Source organism: Ovis aries, chromosome 1 (assembly GCF_016772045.2).
Source record: "Ovis aries strain OAR_USU_Benz2616 breed Rambouillet chromosome 1, ARS-UI_Ramb_v3.0, whole genome shotgun sequence".
Taxonomy (NCBI): Eukaryota; Metazoa; Chordata; class Mammalia; order Artiodactyla; family Bovidae; genus Ovis; species Ovis aries.
In genome coordinates this window covers 190,297,333-190,314,557 of record NC_056054.1, presented here as the reverse complement: position 1 = coordinate 190,314,557, position 17,225 = coordinate 190,297,333, and the positions used below count along the sequence as shown (strand labels likewise).

At 47.0% G+C, this 17,225-nt stretch overlaps 1 protein-coding gene across 3 annotated transcripts in view; it reads left to right on the top strand.

Annotated features, from left to right (window-relative positions):
• Positions 1-17,225, top strand: part of HEG1 (heart development protein with EGF like domains 1) — an 83,976-nt gene that overhangs the window by 34,947 nt on the left and 31,804 nt on the right. For 2 of the 3 annotated variants that reach the window (XM_060404378.1, XM_027956598.3), the window contains 7 exons: positions 761-1,054; positions 1,906-3,270; positions 5,224-5,343; positions 5,963-6,082; positions 11,284-11,387; positions 14,278-14,336; positions 14,658-14,818. In XM_060404378.1, coding sequence (XP_060260361.1) covers positions 761-1,054; positions 1,906-3,270; positions 5,224-5,343; positions 5,963-6,082; positions 11,284-11,387; positions 14,278-14,336; positions 14,658-14,818 — 2,223 coding nt within the window. The remainder of the gene's footprint in view (positions 1-760; positions 1,055-1,905; positions 3,271-5,223; positions 5,344-5,962; positions 6,083-11,283; positions 11,388-14,277; positions 14,337-14,657; positions 14,819-17,225) is intronic. The other variant, XM_060404377.1, reaches the window with a different exon arrangement.

The window sequence follows — 17,225 nt, the reverse complement described above, 5'->3', positions numbered from 1 at the left end:
AGGAAAAAAAAAAAAAAAAAACCACAAGCTCACCTGTAACCTCTAACCATGATGCCATTTCTCACTGAGGGGCTAGCGTGGCGAGCTATGCTGTAGAATAACAGACACTATAGAATGGCGGGCCGTGTCCATCAGCTATCGCTGGTCCCATCTGGAGGTAAAAGCCTTTAGGGTAATACCAGCCTCCCTCCCCGGTCTTGTCAGGTGGAAAGCTCCAGCAGGGTTGTTAGTTTTTTGCCCACTTAGGTCTTCACTGGTGACACGGCTGGTAAAGAATCTGCCTGCAATATGGGAGACTTGGGTTCTATCCCTCGGTTGGGAAGATCCCCTGGAGAAGGGAAAGGTTACCCAATCCAGTATTTTGGCCTGGAGAAATCCACAGACTGTACTGTCCATGGGGTTGCAAAGGGTCGGACATGGCTAAGCGACTTTCACTTTCACTTCCCCCCACCACCGCCACCAATTTCCCTGACATAAACACTATTTATTATATATCACCAAGAAGAAATATTGTATTGATCCTGTTCACTGGAGTAATGAAACTTATCGTAAATCCAAGTCACCTGAATAGCAGCACTGATCTCACACTGCCTCTGGAGGATTCAGTCACTGCCATGTTAGCAGGAAAGACACACGTGTTGGGTTTTCACCTCGTCAGTTTCAGACAAAGACCCTGAGAAGGCGGAGGACAGCATTGTGGCTCACACAGCCCCGCTGTACACCGCACTGACCAGCCCTCCCCTTTCCTGTCCTCTTGTAGCCATTGAAGACAGTCCTGAGCTGGGTGTTGGTACCAAAGCTGAAGAGGGGGCTTCCTGGGGAGCGCCAGGGGTCCGCACTCACAGCCCACACACTTTGGCTACGTTCGCTGGAGTCGGGGAGCGCACACTGCGATCTCTCACCAACAGTAGCACAACTCCCGGGGATGCGGGGCGATCGGCAACAGCTGGAGAAATGGAGAGTGCCACACAGCTGGGAAACACGACGGTGACTGGGGACGCCCGCCTGGTCTCAGGTTCATCGGCGGCCACAAGGACCTTCGGAGGGCATGGAGGTGATGGGCAGGGTCTCTCTGCATGTTTCCTCAGCATATCTGTCAATTTGCTTGTGGTGCTAGGCTGGTTTTGGCTTCCTTGGTGGCTCAGATGGTAAAGAGTCTGCCTGCAGTGCAGGAGACCTGGGTCGGGAAGATCCCTGGGAGAAGGAAATGGCAACCCACTCCAGTATTCTTGCCTGGGGAATTCCATGGACAGAGGAGCCCAGTGGGCTATAGTCCATGGGGTCATAAAGTGTCAGATATGACTGAGTGACATGTCTGACATGACATTTTTACTTTCACTTTCTAGAATGAGTTTGCTGTCAGCCCAGGTATCTTACCAGCTCCCTGTGGAGAGCACTGTCTGGGTTCTCCCACCTCCCCCACCCCCATCCTCCCCCGCGCTTACCCGAGACATTGGCACTGTTGTGAGCCAGGATGCTTGCAATCAAGGAGCCCAGCCGGGTTGTGGCTGAGGCCGATCTCCTGGGAAAGAAATATCTCATTATACAGAATGGAAAGTTGGGAGGGTTTTCCTTTTTCCATTTAGGCACAATTGTTCTATTTGGGGTCTTAAGAGCTTTTCAGATACTCATTTGCTTTTATCAAAAAAAAGGTCTGTGGAAGGAATCTGGACCTGTTCCCTATTGTTTGGGGCCCACTTCTCTTTTATTACCGTTTCCAGGGCTGCTGCTGTGCTCTTCACAGGAGGGCAGGTCATTCAAACCCTGCCTGCCTCCCTGTACAGTCTCTCCAGAGAAAGTGTCTCTCCCCCGGGGGGGCAGTTCACGGGCCGGACACTGAAAGTCTGTCTCAGAGTGCAGGTTCGCAGATGCCTGTCTGATGGGCCTAACTGTAGTTTTCCTCAGCAGTCCCTGGGGTTAGCTACGATGGAGCAAGCAGCACGGACCCTGATTGCGGGACCTCCAGTGAACACACCAGCTACACCTGTGCTTCGTCTCCTTTCACCAAAGGGGAGCGGGCACTGCTGTCCATTGCAGACCGCAGTTCATCCCTGGATGGAAGGGAGACTTCGACCTCTCCCGTCAAGATCTCAAGCTCTTTGAGTTCAGACTCTGCTCCCTCTTCTCAGGCTCAGACCGAGAGGAGTAACGTCTCATCCCACCAAGGAGAACATGCTCAGCCTTCCCCTGAGGTGCTGGTTCTGCCCACGGCCAACTCTCCATCTCACACACCCACCCTTAATACGCCAACCACTCTGGTTCCCCCGGACGCCGATGCCAGATCTGTTGGTGGCGCATTGTCGTCTTCTTCCTCGGAGCCGCCCTTGCCCCTGCCCTCAGTGTCGCAGTCCTACCGGCCGTTCTCGTCAGCCTTGCCATCTGCTGGGGCCTCCGCTCATCCCCTGCCGTCCAGCCCTGATGCACCCCCTCCTTTGTCCTCCTCGCCTCCCCCCTCGTCACTGCCCCCGACGGCGTCTGCCCCTGCCTCGCTGTCTGACTCACAGACAGCCCTCCCACCTGCACCTGTTACCCCAGTCCTGCCCCGGGCAGGGGATGCTCCCGCAACTTCAGTTCGGACGCCAGCAGTCGCATCGTCTGTTCCTAGCAGTCAGACAGCAGGCCCTAAGAACCAGAGTAGCCCATACCTCGAGAACATCGTTACAGAGTCAAAGCCACCAAGCCTGCAGACTCTGCCCGCGGAGACCACGGAAGCTGTAACAGTGATGTCTGCTCTGGGGACCCCTTCACCCCTGGCCTTCACAGACTACTCCACCTCTACAGACACTGAGCAAGCCCTTCCAGCCACGAGCACCGACTTAGCCCACACGTCTCCAGCTTCGGCAGCCACCACCCTTGAGACCTCTCATTCTCCCATGGCCAGCCCTAGCCTCCCGTCAAGCACAGCAGCTCTGACGGGTGGCCCCACAACAGGACAGACGGTGGCCGGAGAAACAGTACAGACAGTGGTTCAGCTCTCACCAACCAGTCCTGAAATTCTTGTGGTCCAAGTCACAACAGCAGGTGCTGTCACCACAGAAGAGAGCCCTGTGGATAGAGATGCTGCCGCCAGATTGTTCCCCCTGACCGAAGAGTCAACAACAGGACCTGGCCCTACAGAAGACGACAGCCTGGCTTCATCTTTCCTCAAAACGTCTCCTCCCCCCGGAACCACGCCTGTCTCTACAGCTAAGGTGTTAACTCCTCCGCCGACCACCTCCCCTGCGCGGAGCAGCACCCGGTCACCCACAGCACCGTCGTCTCCCGCTGCAGGTAGGACGCGGCTGTGGACGCGCCGAGCACTGCGCAGGGCTCTGGTGTGATCTCAGTGCTTTCTCGAAGCACTTTAAAGCAGGAGAGAATGCCCCAGTGGCCATTTTCTCACCCTTTTCTCAGCCCTGAGTTACAGAGGGCAGACAGGAGAAGATGCCGTTGGCCGTGCTGACACTAGTAGTGAGTAGCTTGTAGTGCCCTGTGATTGCACGACCTTTTCAAGCATGCCTTTAACAAGGCCAGAGTGGGGTAGTGAAGTGAGACTGAAGGGTGGGAAACGAGTCAAGAAGCTTTATGTGACCTGTCTGAGACACAGAGTGAGCAAGTGCCTGCTTCCAGATCAGAATCCCAAGCTTCTGGGTTAGTCAGCTGGTGCCCCAGTCACCAGGGAAGCATCTCTTGATCCCCTGAGATTTCCCTAAGACTATGGCGCTGGCTGATAAATGCGGGTGAAGGGACATGTTCAATGAGCGGACGATGAACTGACCTTTCCCATAGTGACTGTGTGACATTGCACTTGGGGTTATGTATCTCTCTATCCGTGTAAAAGTTGCTGGGACAAGAGAAATAAAACCATCTGCATGATTCTTTGTCACTTAAGGACAGGTAGTAGGGAGTAGGATGCTACCTCCTTTGATATCAGGGCCAAGATTTGCTGGATATTTAGTTTTTCTAGATTCAGGCAAGGAAAACTCTATTGATTAAAAAAAGTGTAATGGAGACTGAAGGAAAGAGGGAAGAAGGGGAGGGCATTGGAGGCAGGTCCAACTAGGCAGCCATCATCCAGCGTGTGGTCCAGCCATAGAGCCCATGCAGCCCGAGAGCCCCGATGCATCAGTGCCCGCTTCGTGCCAGTGGCCTGCGTGCCACTAGGAGACGGAAGCTGGCTGCTGCTTCTGAGTTTGCAGTCCTGCTTCAGGACTCACAGGCTTCGTTTCCAGATGCCAAGTATATTCCAATATTGGGTAGAACATAATTCACAAGTGTCCCTTAAAGCCAATTTCAGCCCCTGCAGTGATAGCTGTAGACCAGTAGGAGGAGGATTGATATTGGCTGTTGCTATGTCTTGTGACAGAGCCCGTGGGTGCAGTGTTGGATATATAGGTGCTGTGCACACGTTTAGATATATCCCAAGTAGCCATGAGGAGCAAGGACTCCATCTTCAGGTTTAGCCTATTTGTCTTCAGGGTAATTCTGGAGCTAGAACTCTATTTTTGTCTTCTTTTTCTCGTTCTACCACTGACTTTTCTCCTTCTGTTAAGAGTTTGGATTTTTCTCAGTGTGTGTCAGAAACCTTTATTAGGCAGTTATGGTATAAATGGAGTGTGACAAGACCAGTTATAGAGACCAAAACAGAGAGTGTGGCCATTGCCCCAGGAGCCGGCAGTCCAAGAGGACAGTGGGGCCTGGGCCTCGCCAGGGCCTGGCGGAGTCAGATGGGCTCATGGTCACACTGTGTGAAGAGAGTGCTCACTTGTGGGCTTTTTTCTGAACGACTGCATGGTTATTTGGAGACCCATTTACAGTGTGAGATCTTTGGAAAAGAGAAAACTTGGAGCAGGGAGGATAATTGATCAGGTGTCATTTCCCCCTTAATGTGTGTTTTAAATAGGCATTGCTTCAAGTAGAATTTGTTAAGTATCCCAAGGCAGTGTTGTCATTTCCAGGCTCAGGAATCTGTAAGCAGCATTCGGATTTGAACCAGCGCCTGTATTCAGGGATCCAGCTGTTTAATACCCCTGTGTGTACACAGCCAGTGCCGACATCAGGTCCCCATGCTTCTCTTCTGCACCTCCGGGAACCCATTCTATTTCGTAGTATGGCCTTTTCAGGGCAAGTACACAGAAATAAGCAAGAATCAAATATTAGCTGGGAGAATTAAATATTTACCTAGAGTTGCCTTTTTACCTTTGCTGTGTGATTAACTGCTCTGTTCTGGAAATGTGTTTTCAGTTAACAGCTGCACCACTCACCCTTGTCTTCATGATGGGAAGTGCATTGTGGATCCCACCACACATCCTGGGTACCGATGTGTGTGCTCACCTTCCTGGCAAGGGGACAACTGCAGTGTGGGTAAGAAGAAAAGTCGTCTGTGACGGTCCATAATGTAGTGCCACACTGAGGCAGGCAATAGACTCCTTTTCCTCCAAAACATAGGGCAGCAAGATTTTAAAATTCATGCCCTGCTTACTTGAGGGTTAACATGCTTATGCATTGTCTGCAGAGTAGTGTCAGTGACATTGACAGGCCCCCATGATCTGGCTGCCTTCTGTGGACTCTACATTCCTGGACCACCCACGGCTCCCTGAAAACTCCCACAATTTACTGCTCTGACCTTCGCTGTGCTGGTGCTTCAGCCTAGAATCCCCCTACCCACATCTGCTTATTAAAGTCCTTCCAGTCTGTCCAGATGTTATTTGAAACAGTCCTTAATTCTCTCTCCCATCAAAATAACTACCTTCTTTACTTCCTCTGTACTTTCAAATCCTGCCTTTCATTCATGTTTATTTGTACCCCTGGCTGTCCCCACCCTCAGTAGACTGGTAGCCCCTTGAGAACAAGTGCGGTGCCCACTCGTTCTGGTCTTCTCCACACCCGGTGCCATTTGGCTCTTCGAAGTGCTCCTTATACCAGACTGTGAGTGTGCTGCCTGCTGCAGATTCACTGTGGTCCTGTGTTCCCTCTTCCACAGATGTGAACGAATGCCTCTCGAACCCCTGCCCACCCCTAGCCACGTGCAACAATACTCAGGGATCCTTCACCTGCAGATGCCCAGTGGGGTACCAGCTGGAAAAAGGGATATGCAATTTGGGTAAGAGAGTTCGTCTGTCTTGGAATTTTCTCTGCACTACAATGTATTTTGCAAAATAACATTTATTGTTTTTCTCCCTAATCAAACTCTATATTTGCCCAAGGTATAAATTGAAGGAATATAGAAGGAGTAGAAGATACTATTATTCCACCACTCAGAGACATAGCACTCTATTTGCAGTCTTTTTTTAGTGTACATTATATTTTTATACAGTTGGAAGTCATATGGTATTTGTACAAACTTTATATCTTAAGCATTTTTCATGTTATTAAAAATATTATACAAACTTTGTAGTGACTGCATAAGTATGCCATCATTTATGCAAACACTATTTGCTTAACGTTCTACCCTACAGTTAGGGGGAAAAAAAAGATCAAAAGGATAGTTCAACCAAAGAGTAAAAAAAAAAAAAAAATTAGGGAGAGAAAAAAGAGAATAAAACTCTGATGTCCTACCATATTCACACATACTTTTCATTTTTAAAAACTATCTTCATGTTCTTGTCCACAGGTAGATACATTTTTACAAAGCTACTGCCAAAATTGTATTATACAATTTGTCACATTTTGACCTTGAATTTAGTAGAGTCCATGAAGCTGGTTGGTTTTAGATATAATCTCCATTTTACAGGTTAAAAAGCCAACAACCCAAATGAAAACTAAGGCCCTGACACAGTAGCTAGTGGTGCAGCTTCCGTAACTGCTTTGTGAGAGGCCAGGGTTGCAGCCCACCGTTCTTCCATCACACAAGGCTGTGTTTGTCCTAAGAACTCTCTTGCACCCAGGGTGTGTAACCTGTGTTAGAATGCCAAGTTCAGTGAAGAAGAAATTAGAAGTGAGGAATGGGGTTATCTAAGATGGATAAGGGAACTGTCAAGTACAGTGACACAGCTTGGAATCATCTTAAATCTCTTATGGTGGTGTTTAACACAGAAAAAGTTCTTAGTAAATGTTTTTTTGAGAGAACAAATGTCTGTATCCTTTGAAATCGTTATTTGCATGATTTCTACTGCCCATGAGCTGAGGAGGATCATCAAGACTTTTTAAGAAGGTGGTGTCAAATGACAAAACTAAGACAATTTGGTAATGTGTTTGGTGTCCTTTATTAAAGGGGAAGTAATTCATGGACTGGGGAAGTACAGGGCCTTGCAAACCATGGGAGGAACACTCTTTCGGAGCCATTTTGGGCAAGAGTGAGTTTTACTGAGTGTTAAAGTGCTGCACTCAATATGCCAGCAAATTTGGAAAACTCAGCAGTGGCCACAGGAATGGAAAAGGTCAGTTTTCATTCGAATCCCAAAGAAAGGCAGTGCCAAAGAATATTCAAACTACTGCACAACTGTACTCATCTCACATGCTAGCAAAGTAATGCTCAAAATTCTCCAAGCCAGGCTTCAACATAACATGAACCATGAACTTCCAGATGTTCAAGCTGGATTTAGAAAAGGCAGAGGAACCAGAGATCAAACTGCCAACATCCGTTGGATCATTGAAAAAGCAAGAGAGTTCCAGAAAAGTATCTTCTGCTTTATTGACTATGCCAAAGCCTTTGACTGTCTGGATCACAACAAACTGTGGAAAATTCTGAAAGAGATAGGAATACCAGACAGGAATACCTGTCTGGTAAGGAATACCTTACCTGCCTCCTGAGAAATCTGTATGCAGGTCAAGAAGTAACAGTTAGAATGGGACATGGAACAGTTTCAAATCAAGAAAGGAGTACGTCAAGGCTGTATATTGTCACTCTGATTATTTAACTTATATGCAGAGTATATCATGGGAAATGCTGGGCTGGATTAAGCACAAGCTGGAATCAAGATTGCCGGGTAAAATATCAATAACCTCAGATATGCAGATGGCACCATCCTTATGGCAGAAAGTGAAGAGGAATTAAAAAGTCTCTTGATGAAAGTGAAAGAGGAGAGTGAAAAAGTTGGCTTAAAACTCAACATTCAGAAAACTAAGATTATGGCAGCTGGTCCCATCACTTCATGGGAAATAGATGGGGAAAAAAATGGAAACAGTGACAGACTCTTTTCTTGGGCTCTAAAATCACTGCAGATGGTGATTGCAGCCATGAAGTTAAAAGATGGCTTGCTCCTTGGAAGAAAAGCTATGACCAACCTAGACAGCATATTAAAAAGCAGAGACATTACTTTGCTGACCAAGGTCCATCTAGTCAAGGCTATGGTTTTTCCAGGAGTCATGTATGGATGTGAGAGTCGGACCAAAAGAAAGCTGAGTGCCAAAGAATTGATGTTTTTGAACTGTGCTGCTGGAGAAGACTCTTGAGAGTCCCTTGGACTGCAAGGAGATCCAACCAGTCAATCCTAAAGAAATCAGTCATGGATATTCATTGGAAGGACTGATGCTGAAGCTGAAGCTCCAGTACTTTCGCCACCTGATGCGAAGAGCTGACTCATTTGAAAAGACCCTGATGCTGAGAAAGATTGAAGACAGGAGGAGAAGAAGATGACAAAGGATGAGATGGCTGGATAGCATTACCTACTCAACGGACATGAGTTTGAGCAAGCTCTGGGAGTTGGTGATGGACAGGGAAGCCTGGCATGCTGCAGTCCATGGGGTTGCAAAGAGTTGGACATGACTGAGCAACTGAACTGAACTGAGTTTTATAGAACATAGAAGCAGCAATGGGGAAACAGGGCATGATTGTCTGGGGTTGCATGTGAAGTCATTCAGTCGTGTCCGACTCTTTGCAACCCCATGGACTGTAGCCTACCAGGCTCCTCTGTCCATGGGATTTTCCAGGCAGTAGTACTGGAGTGGATTGCCATTTCCTTCTCCAATTATCTGACCTTATTTAGAAAGAAGTATAGAGCCCAGAGTTGGCTTCACTGTTCAGGATGGGCTGACTGATGCACTGAGTTACTAATCAAGGGGAGCATTTTTAGGAACTTGAAAGTTGAACTTGCTGATGTGGTACCCCAGGCAGGTATAGCTCCATCTTGGGGCTAGAAATGTATTTCAACAACTTGTACCCTACTAAAATAAGGGTCGAATTTGAAAATTGTTTAAAATACAGGGATCAAGTCAAAGTGTTATTTTTTAAGGAAAAAAAATCTGAGAATATAAACATCAGTCAAAGTTAAGACATCCTCGTAACCTATTCCATTTAGCTGCACCCTGTAAAAAATAAGCGAGGAGTTTTCCGTTTAAGAATGGAGACGGAAATGATTTTGAAACAGTATGGAAAAGTATACTTGCCCAGGGACTCAAATGCCAGGTTTCCAGTTCCAGGGTCAGCATGTACAGCACACTGACTCCCTGAGCCTCAATTTCCTCATCTGTAAAATCAGATTACCACCTGCTCTTCTTCCCACTCGAGGATATTATGAAGATCAAATAAAATAATGTATTTGAGCAAGCTTGGAAAGTGGTAGGATTCTTCAGATGGGAGGTATCCTGTGACATTAGGTTTCTAATCTCTTGGACCAGGACTGAAAGCAATGAAAGTGATAAACTACTCTGAATACAGAGCAATGATTATGGATCTTTTAAGAATCATTTAGATAATATGTAAACCACCAGCGAAAAAGTTGCCCTAAAGCCAGATGATGTAACTGCAGTGGGAAGACGTGACTGTGCCTGGGGGACCCTGTGGAGCCTTATTCATATTCACACGGATGCAGAGGCCATGTGTACTGCGCTGATGCAGAAGAGATCTGTACTTGCCGGTCACCATATGTGTGTTTCTGCACAGAGGGTCTGGGTGCAGACCTAGACCTGAGGATGAAGGAGTGGGGGGACTGTTCTGGAAGCCTGTGTGTGGAGTGTCCCACAGGCACCATGGATCAGGAGGAGAGCCGCTTACTGTGTTAACAATCATCTTTCCCTTTTCAAGTCATTTAGCTTCATTGTTCATAAACATCAGAGGAACATGCAAATTAGAGTGTGCGGAAACGCTTTCATTTGGCCAAGAATGTTTTCAAAGAGCTCCCTGCTGCTCAGAAAGAGTCCTATGCAGCTGGCTTCACTGAACTGTAGAACAAGCAAAAAGATGTTAAATAAGGATTAAGGGCTTTAGACAGTAAGTATAAGATGTTAAATGTTTTCCCTGGCTCATTTGTGGGCCTTTTTCTTAATTCAGCAGGCAAGCTTTCTGTGAAAGAGCAGCTTCATGGGTTTCTGTGTTGAGATTTTTTTTTCCTTGTCCAGAGGGAGAGATAAGAATTTAATCTAAAGGAAGATAAGAGCCAGATATACCGCAGGCTACCCTAATTTTTGATTGCCTACCCATTTGTAAGTTCCATTCCCCTCAGGCCCAATCAGCACAAATTGATGTTAACTAGAATTTTATTTTAGGAGTGAAATGGACCTTGGAAAATGGGGCTACATCCTTTTGTGTCTGAACCCAGCGGTATCTTGAATATGGGTTGTTTTCATAAACAGCTTATCGTCATGGAGTCTGACAGCTCCCTGGAGTGGGGCCCTGCTGCGGATGTTTGACACCTTTCTCTGCAGCCACTTAGTTGCCCTTAGACTGTCAGATTCCTCAGGAGTCTGCGGGTTTAGGGGGTAGAAGGCCTTGGAAGATGGACTCACGTGATGTTAAATGTTAATTTTGGCCCTTGGGAGCTGGGTGATCCTGGGAATTAACCCAGCTTCTGGAAGCCTCTTTTATCAATGATAGAACAGACATTTCCTCTGAGCAAGAGGAATAGGGATTGGATAGAGGTGACTAATGAGAAGAGGAAATCAGAGCACACCCTTGAAGTTAGGGCTTGCTAACTAACTTCATAAAAGACCTAGAAAGCAAGAACTTTCCTTCATCCAAAGCTTTATAGGGGTTGACATGTCTTTCCAGCCCCAGGTCTCCCTCTCCTCCTCTTTGAACTGTGTCCTTAGCTCACCTCTCTTCTCTGTCACAGCTTCACTGAGCATCCAAGATGTGAGAGCCCATTGGAGAGGTGAGGAAGGGCTCATGCTCACGTAGGCTAAAGGTTCCTTGGAGCCTCTCACCCAGAGGTCTGCTCAGTCTGAGCCTTCAGCTCAACTGAGTAGGTGCTCACTTTGCTAGACGAACCTTGAGGAGAGAGAGGTGGTCTCTGCCCTCCAGGAGAAAGAAATGTTTGGAGAGCATCCTGGGAGGTGGAGGAAAGCTGGGTGCCCTGAGATTTACAGATGCTCACACTTGTGCAGGTTGACCTTGTGAGGTCTAACAGGTTATGTTTTCATTTTCAGTTAGAACCTTCGTGACAGAGTTTAAACTAAAGAAAACGTTTTTTAATACCACCGTGGAAAAACGTTCAGACCTCCGTGAAGTTGAAAATGAGATCACCAAAATGGTAAGTGTCCCAAGAGGCATCTCCCTGCTAGTCCTTTGTTTTCTAGAACAGATTTTCTTCAGAGTGGGAACCTCCTGAGGATCACCTGTATCTCCCAGACTATTCATTTCTATCATACTTGGAAGGCCAATGTCAGGGTAAAATGAAAGGCCTCTCAGAAATAGTAGGGAGGTGTTGAGAATTAGTGATGCTGGTAGGACCATTTCTTCTGATGTGTCTTCCTGAACTGCTTTTATCAATGCCTTGGCATTTTTTCCTTTTCCATGTCACACACTTAGGTGACATGCACCAGGAAGAGCTATTGGTAAAGAGGAAAGACCCAGAGAGCCCTGCCGTCCCATCTGCTGTTGACCTGCTATGTGACTTTTTTGTGTGTGTCTCAGAACTTGGGGAGAATGATGCTTTTTTCTCAAGGGAATGACAAAGGTGGAAGTTAATCCCATTATCCAGGGTTGAGAATTCACTGAATGGATTATCTGGGGGCCTTTGATTCTTCTTCTTTCCCTCCTCGCCTCCTTTTTGTCAGGAAAAAAGTGAAAATGGAAAGGAAGGGAGAAGAGTCAGAAATGAGGTTCAGACAGTATTTTGCTTCTTAGCTGCTACCAGAGTCTAAGAGTTAATGCTCAGAAACTTGAAATTTGCCATTAAAATAAGTTTTAGAGATTGATTTCTGATTTTAATTTTACTTGTTCTTTATGGGTAAGAGTATGTTAGCCAAAACCTATAAGATTTTATAAGACCATGGGTTTGATTTGTGTAAAAATTAGATTCCATTTCCCTTTCTGTATGAGCATCTACTCTCTAACAGGCAGTTTACCTCCTGTAAGAGGTATTGCCAACACCTTTACAGATGAAAGCCTGAAGGGCTCTGGAAGTTAATGACATTGCCTGAGATTACACAGAACAGGTGCAGAGTTAGGAAACAATCCACTAGGCCACCGTCACTTCGGATACCAATTGTGAGTTCAGGAATCTCCAAGAGACAGTTTTGATAATGCACTAGAAGTACTCAGAAATCTCACTGAAAGCTGTTAAATTCAACATTAGGGTTTATTACAGTGGAAAGAGCCAGGTAACAGCCAAGGGAAGAGATGCATGAGGCAGAGTCCAGAAGGGTTTCAAATTCATTCCAGTCATCCTCTCTTTGTGAGGTCATAGACAGGGTTAACTCCTCTCAGCAATGATGTATACAGTATTCATGGAGCATCGCCAGCCAGGCAGACTCACCGAGCCTTGGTGTCTGGAGCCAAAACATAGATAGTTGCCTGTAATCCTGACCTGAGTCTCTAACCCCTCTGGAGGTCCAGCTGGTACCTTGTAACTCAAAACCCCCAGCATAAATCATACTGTTAGACTATCTGGAGTGGCCAGGGCTTCGAGGTCTATAAAGGCAGGACATTCCAAAGGATTAGAGATTACCTTCCAGGAGTCAAGGGCTGGACCTCTCTTTGGTTAAGGTCAAATTCTTTACTAAATGGCAGGGTTTTATGTCTACTAACCCTATAGTGAGTATTCTTGGCACCCCACTGCAGCTGCCTCTTTGCTGGGCTGTAGGTCAATATTTCCTTCTAAGATAGTACAGGGGCTGAGAACCTCCTGCAGAGATATAGTCCTTCCCATTAGATGGTCTTCAGTGACCCATCTGCTTTGCTCAGTTTTACCCAATATCAGCTGGCTTCCCTGGTGGCTCAGTGGTGAAGAATCTACCTGTCAATGCAGGAGATGCAAGAGACACAGATTTGATTGCTGCGCAACCCAGGCATGGCAACCCACTCCAGTATTCTTGCCTGGAAAATCCCATGGACAGAGGAACCTGGTGGGCTGCAGTCCATAGGGTCGCAAAGAGTGGGACATGACTGAAGCAACAGCACACACGCACACACACCCAGTGTCAACATATAATTTATTAGTGATGTGACATCCCCACCCCCAAGAAGTAGCGAAGATGTAGGCTATGACTAGAGAGGACTTAGGCTGTGACTCAAATGGCCTTTCCCAAGATGCTCTTCTGTTCTGAAATGTGCTATTTCTGTTTTTTCCTGGGGAAAAAGAAAGTTTAATCATAATAAATCATTGCCTTATGAATATAAAGCAATGTTAATACAAAGACAAAAAAGGTTTGATAGCATCCTGTGAAGGATGAGATATGTCTGACCCACAGGCTTTGAAGACAGGTAGATTGCATTGGTCAGGATATTGAGACCCTCAGCTGCTTGAGAGGAAGCCCCAAGCCCCAGTTCATGCTATGGGCGGAGTGGGGATGCAGGCATGGTACATCATGCCCCACAGGGGTTTTCTGCTCTTTCCAAGGGCACAAGGCAAACACACGGAGTCACTCTTAATTTGCTCTCAACAAAAGGGCTCTTGACCCATGTAATGTAATTTCCCATGGAGAGCCTTTTTGAAGAGGATCTATCTGTGAGTTAGGTCAACTCATTGTAGATTATGAAGGGTCTGTGTAAGGCCTGCCAGACCTGAGGGAGCTGAAAGGAACCCAGCCTTTTCAGGAAGCCTTGTTCACTGTGCAAAGTCCAAATAAACAGTTGCCTCTGAGGTCGTTTGAAACCCTGGAGCAGATCTTAGACGAGATCTGTTCCTTTGAAGAGGTTTTGCATCCAAGGGTGCTATTCTGAACATCATTTCCTGCCAAGATTTCCCCCCACTGATTTACTATCTGCCTCTCTCCCTTTGTGTTCATGGAACAACAGAATAAGAGCAGAAAGGCATTTAAGAAAGGAACAAGAAAAAAGGACACCACTCTGTGTGAGGCTGCCTGCTGATAACTCGATGACTGGAAAAATGCCTGTTTGATCTTGAAAATAGGAAATTGGTTCTAGGTTCAAGGCTCTTTTGTCTGACTCACAGTTAATGATAAACCTCTTCCTTTCAGTTAAATGTGTGTTTCTCAACATTACCTGGTTATACCCGATCCACAGCTCATGTTTCTAGGTAAGTAGCAGGATTATATGTACTTGTTTGTGGACCAGTCCTATAGAAAGGGGAGGGTATTCTAACAAGTGTGATGGCAACAACACTGGCCCCTGTTTTGCCTGTAATGTAATTTCTCATGGAGAACCTTTTGGAAGAGGACCTATCTGTGAGTTAGGTCAGTTCATTGTAGGCTACGAGGGGTGATCCCAGGCCAAGGTCACGGAACCTTCATGCTGTCCCAGGCCCTCACTGGACAATGGGGAGGACACTCATTTTCCAAAAATTCTGGGACCCACATATCAGTTTAGGACAATTAAAATATGTATACTTTGCCTGTAGGGAGTCCAGTGTTGTGGTGATGTCACTGCAAGCCACCTTTTCCCTGGCCTCCAACGTGACGCTGTTCGACCTGGCCGACAGGATGCAGAAATGCGTCAACTCCTGCTGGGCCTCTGCTGAGGTCTGCCAGCTCTTGGGGTCTCAGAGGCGGATCTTTAGAGGTAAGAGAGGGGCCCTCTGGGAAGACCCCCCATCCAGTTACTCACAGACCTAGGGTAGAAGTGTAAGGCCTTCTGGGCGCAGGTCCAAGAAACTTGTCATAGAGCTGGCCTGTCTTTGAAATGGGTATTAACCACAAGGGGTTTGTGTGTGTATATCTTTGTATGTGCACCGACCCACACATGCACACACACACACACACGATCCTGTACACACAGCATTGAAGTCTCCCAGTCCTTGGCATGCTTTTTCTATTTCTCCTCTACAGCCTTGGTATTGGACGGGATATAGGAGCAGATGTAATGAAGCAGAAATCACTCTTCTTTCCCTTGAAAGGCTCCCTCCCTCTGGGGAGGTAGAATTCACACACAGAATGTACAACACTTGTCAATGGCCCGAAACCTTCATCATGACATGCCATTAGGTAAATAAAGCACATGCAGTGTCTCCCATCCTCCTGTGTATTTGTTTGCAGATTCTAAATGCGCAGAAACAAGATGAAGATTGGAGGCCAGATAGCTCATGGTGCCGTCCATGATTTCTCTTTTCTTGTTCTTTATCTGTTTTTGTCAAAAGCTTCTACAGAGCATCTGGTGTGAAACAGATGAATAAAGGGATTAGAAACAAGTTTGGAAGGCATATTTGGGTCTTGGAAGGGAGGTTTCACCTCTGGGATGGGAAAATTCTGCTGGAATCAAAAGTGCTTCCTCATGCAGGGGGGCCTGCCCCCGCTGCGTCTCGTAAGTGGTCTGAGCTGGCTCTGGTTGGCTCATTTTACTCACACAGGACTGGTGAGAGATGCAGAGTCAGAGTCAGCCTCCCCATCTGGTGCCCAGATGCTCAACTGTAGGTAGCAGGTTTGGTCTCTGTCTGCGAGCAGATCCTGGACCTTCCCGGTGGGCCAGAGCTCTGTAAGAGCTGGTCCTGAAAGCCCTCCTTCTGGACTGTGCTCTGTAGAGCCGGGAGCTCACCTTTTGTTCTGGGATAAATGCTAGAGCTTTGGCCCATTTCAGGGCTAGTTATTCACTTGAAGGAAAAAGAAAAGAGGCCAACATTCTGGAGCTGAAGTTGCTGTCATTCAGCTTCCTTGGGGAATTAGCTAAAAAGTCCCTGCCCCTTCATACTGTACCTTTTGAGGCAGGAACTCTCTGATTTGGCTTTCTTTTTCTTGCCAGTGATGCAGAGGTCCCGCTTTCTCCTTCCCAGAAAGGGGAAAGGGCACCTTTCAGTTCATAAAACACGTATGCTGTGTGTTCTGCATGGTCAACATTATATCAGGTTACTACTTTGTCCTTAGTAAACACATTTCATGTCTTGCCAATCAAGTGGCCATATATTTGGGTTTGTAAGGCCCTGCCGATGGCTGCCCTGCTCATGCTGTGGCCCTCCTTATGGGAAAGCTCCTGTCTTCCCTTGCTTCCTTGCCAAAGTCCCATGCTTTTTATTTTTTAAAGACTTAAAGAAGATTTTAGAGCAGTGTTAGTTTCATAGAAAAATTGAGAGGAAGATATAGAGATTTCCCATATATTCCTGCCCACACAGGGGCTGGTGCCCATTCTTTGACTCTGCTTTGCTAGCCCCTGAGATCAAAGACAGTCGTGCCTCCTGGCTGAACCCGGCCTCCCTTCTCTGTTTTCCCTCCCAGGGCTTCTCCAGGTTTTGCCAGCGTGTGTTTGGTGTCTCACTCACCTCTCTAGAGAGGTGCTAGAGAGTTGGGCTGGATGAGCAGAAGTGGTCAGGTTTTGACATCTGGTTGTTCCCAGCATATGAGAGGCCGCGGGCTACTCTGGATGCTGCCTTTGGACGGGCGGGATTTTCCCTTTCAATTCACAAAACATCCACTTCCTCGCCTTTCAAAGAACTGTAGCTCTCATCTCTCCAGAGGCTTCGAGTCCTTGGAAATCCCCCAGAGGAGCGCCCCAGCCATAGATTTACATCAGTGCTCATTGTCTGTCTGGCGGATGTTATGCCCAGGAAGGACCATGGGAATTGTGGGTGCAGAATAATCACATTGCCAGGCTTAAAATGAAAACTGCATTATATGTGGTTCCGTTTGATGGATTGATGACAAAATATTAAGAATCTGGAGGACAGCAACCCCTCTGTCACAAAGGCAAGGTCAGCTTCCCCTGTCTTCGAGGGAATCTGCTTCGATTGATGGCAGAGTTGCTTCAGCAAGGCGAGTGGTATTTGCCCGCAGGCGGGCTTTGTGGGCAGGGCAGAGGAAAAACGTGATATTGGCTTCCAGAAAATATCTAATCAGGCCAGGCAGCTCAGACTGGCTGCTGCACAAACTAGTACTGGCCTGGACGGCCTTTTGCGCTGGAGGCATTTCTTTATATTAAGACTTCAAAAAGTTTAGATGAGAGATTGTGGCCTTTTAGTACGCCCTCTGTGCCAGCTTCGCAG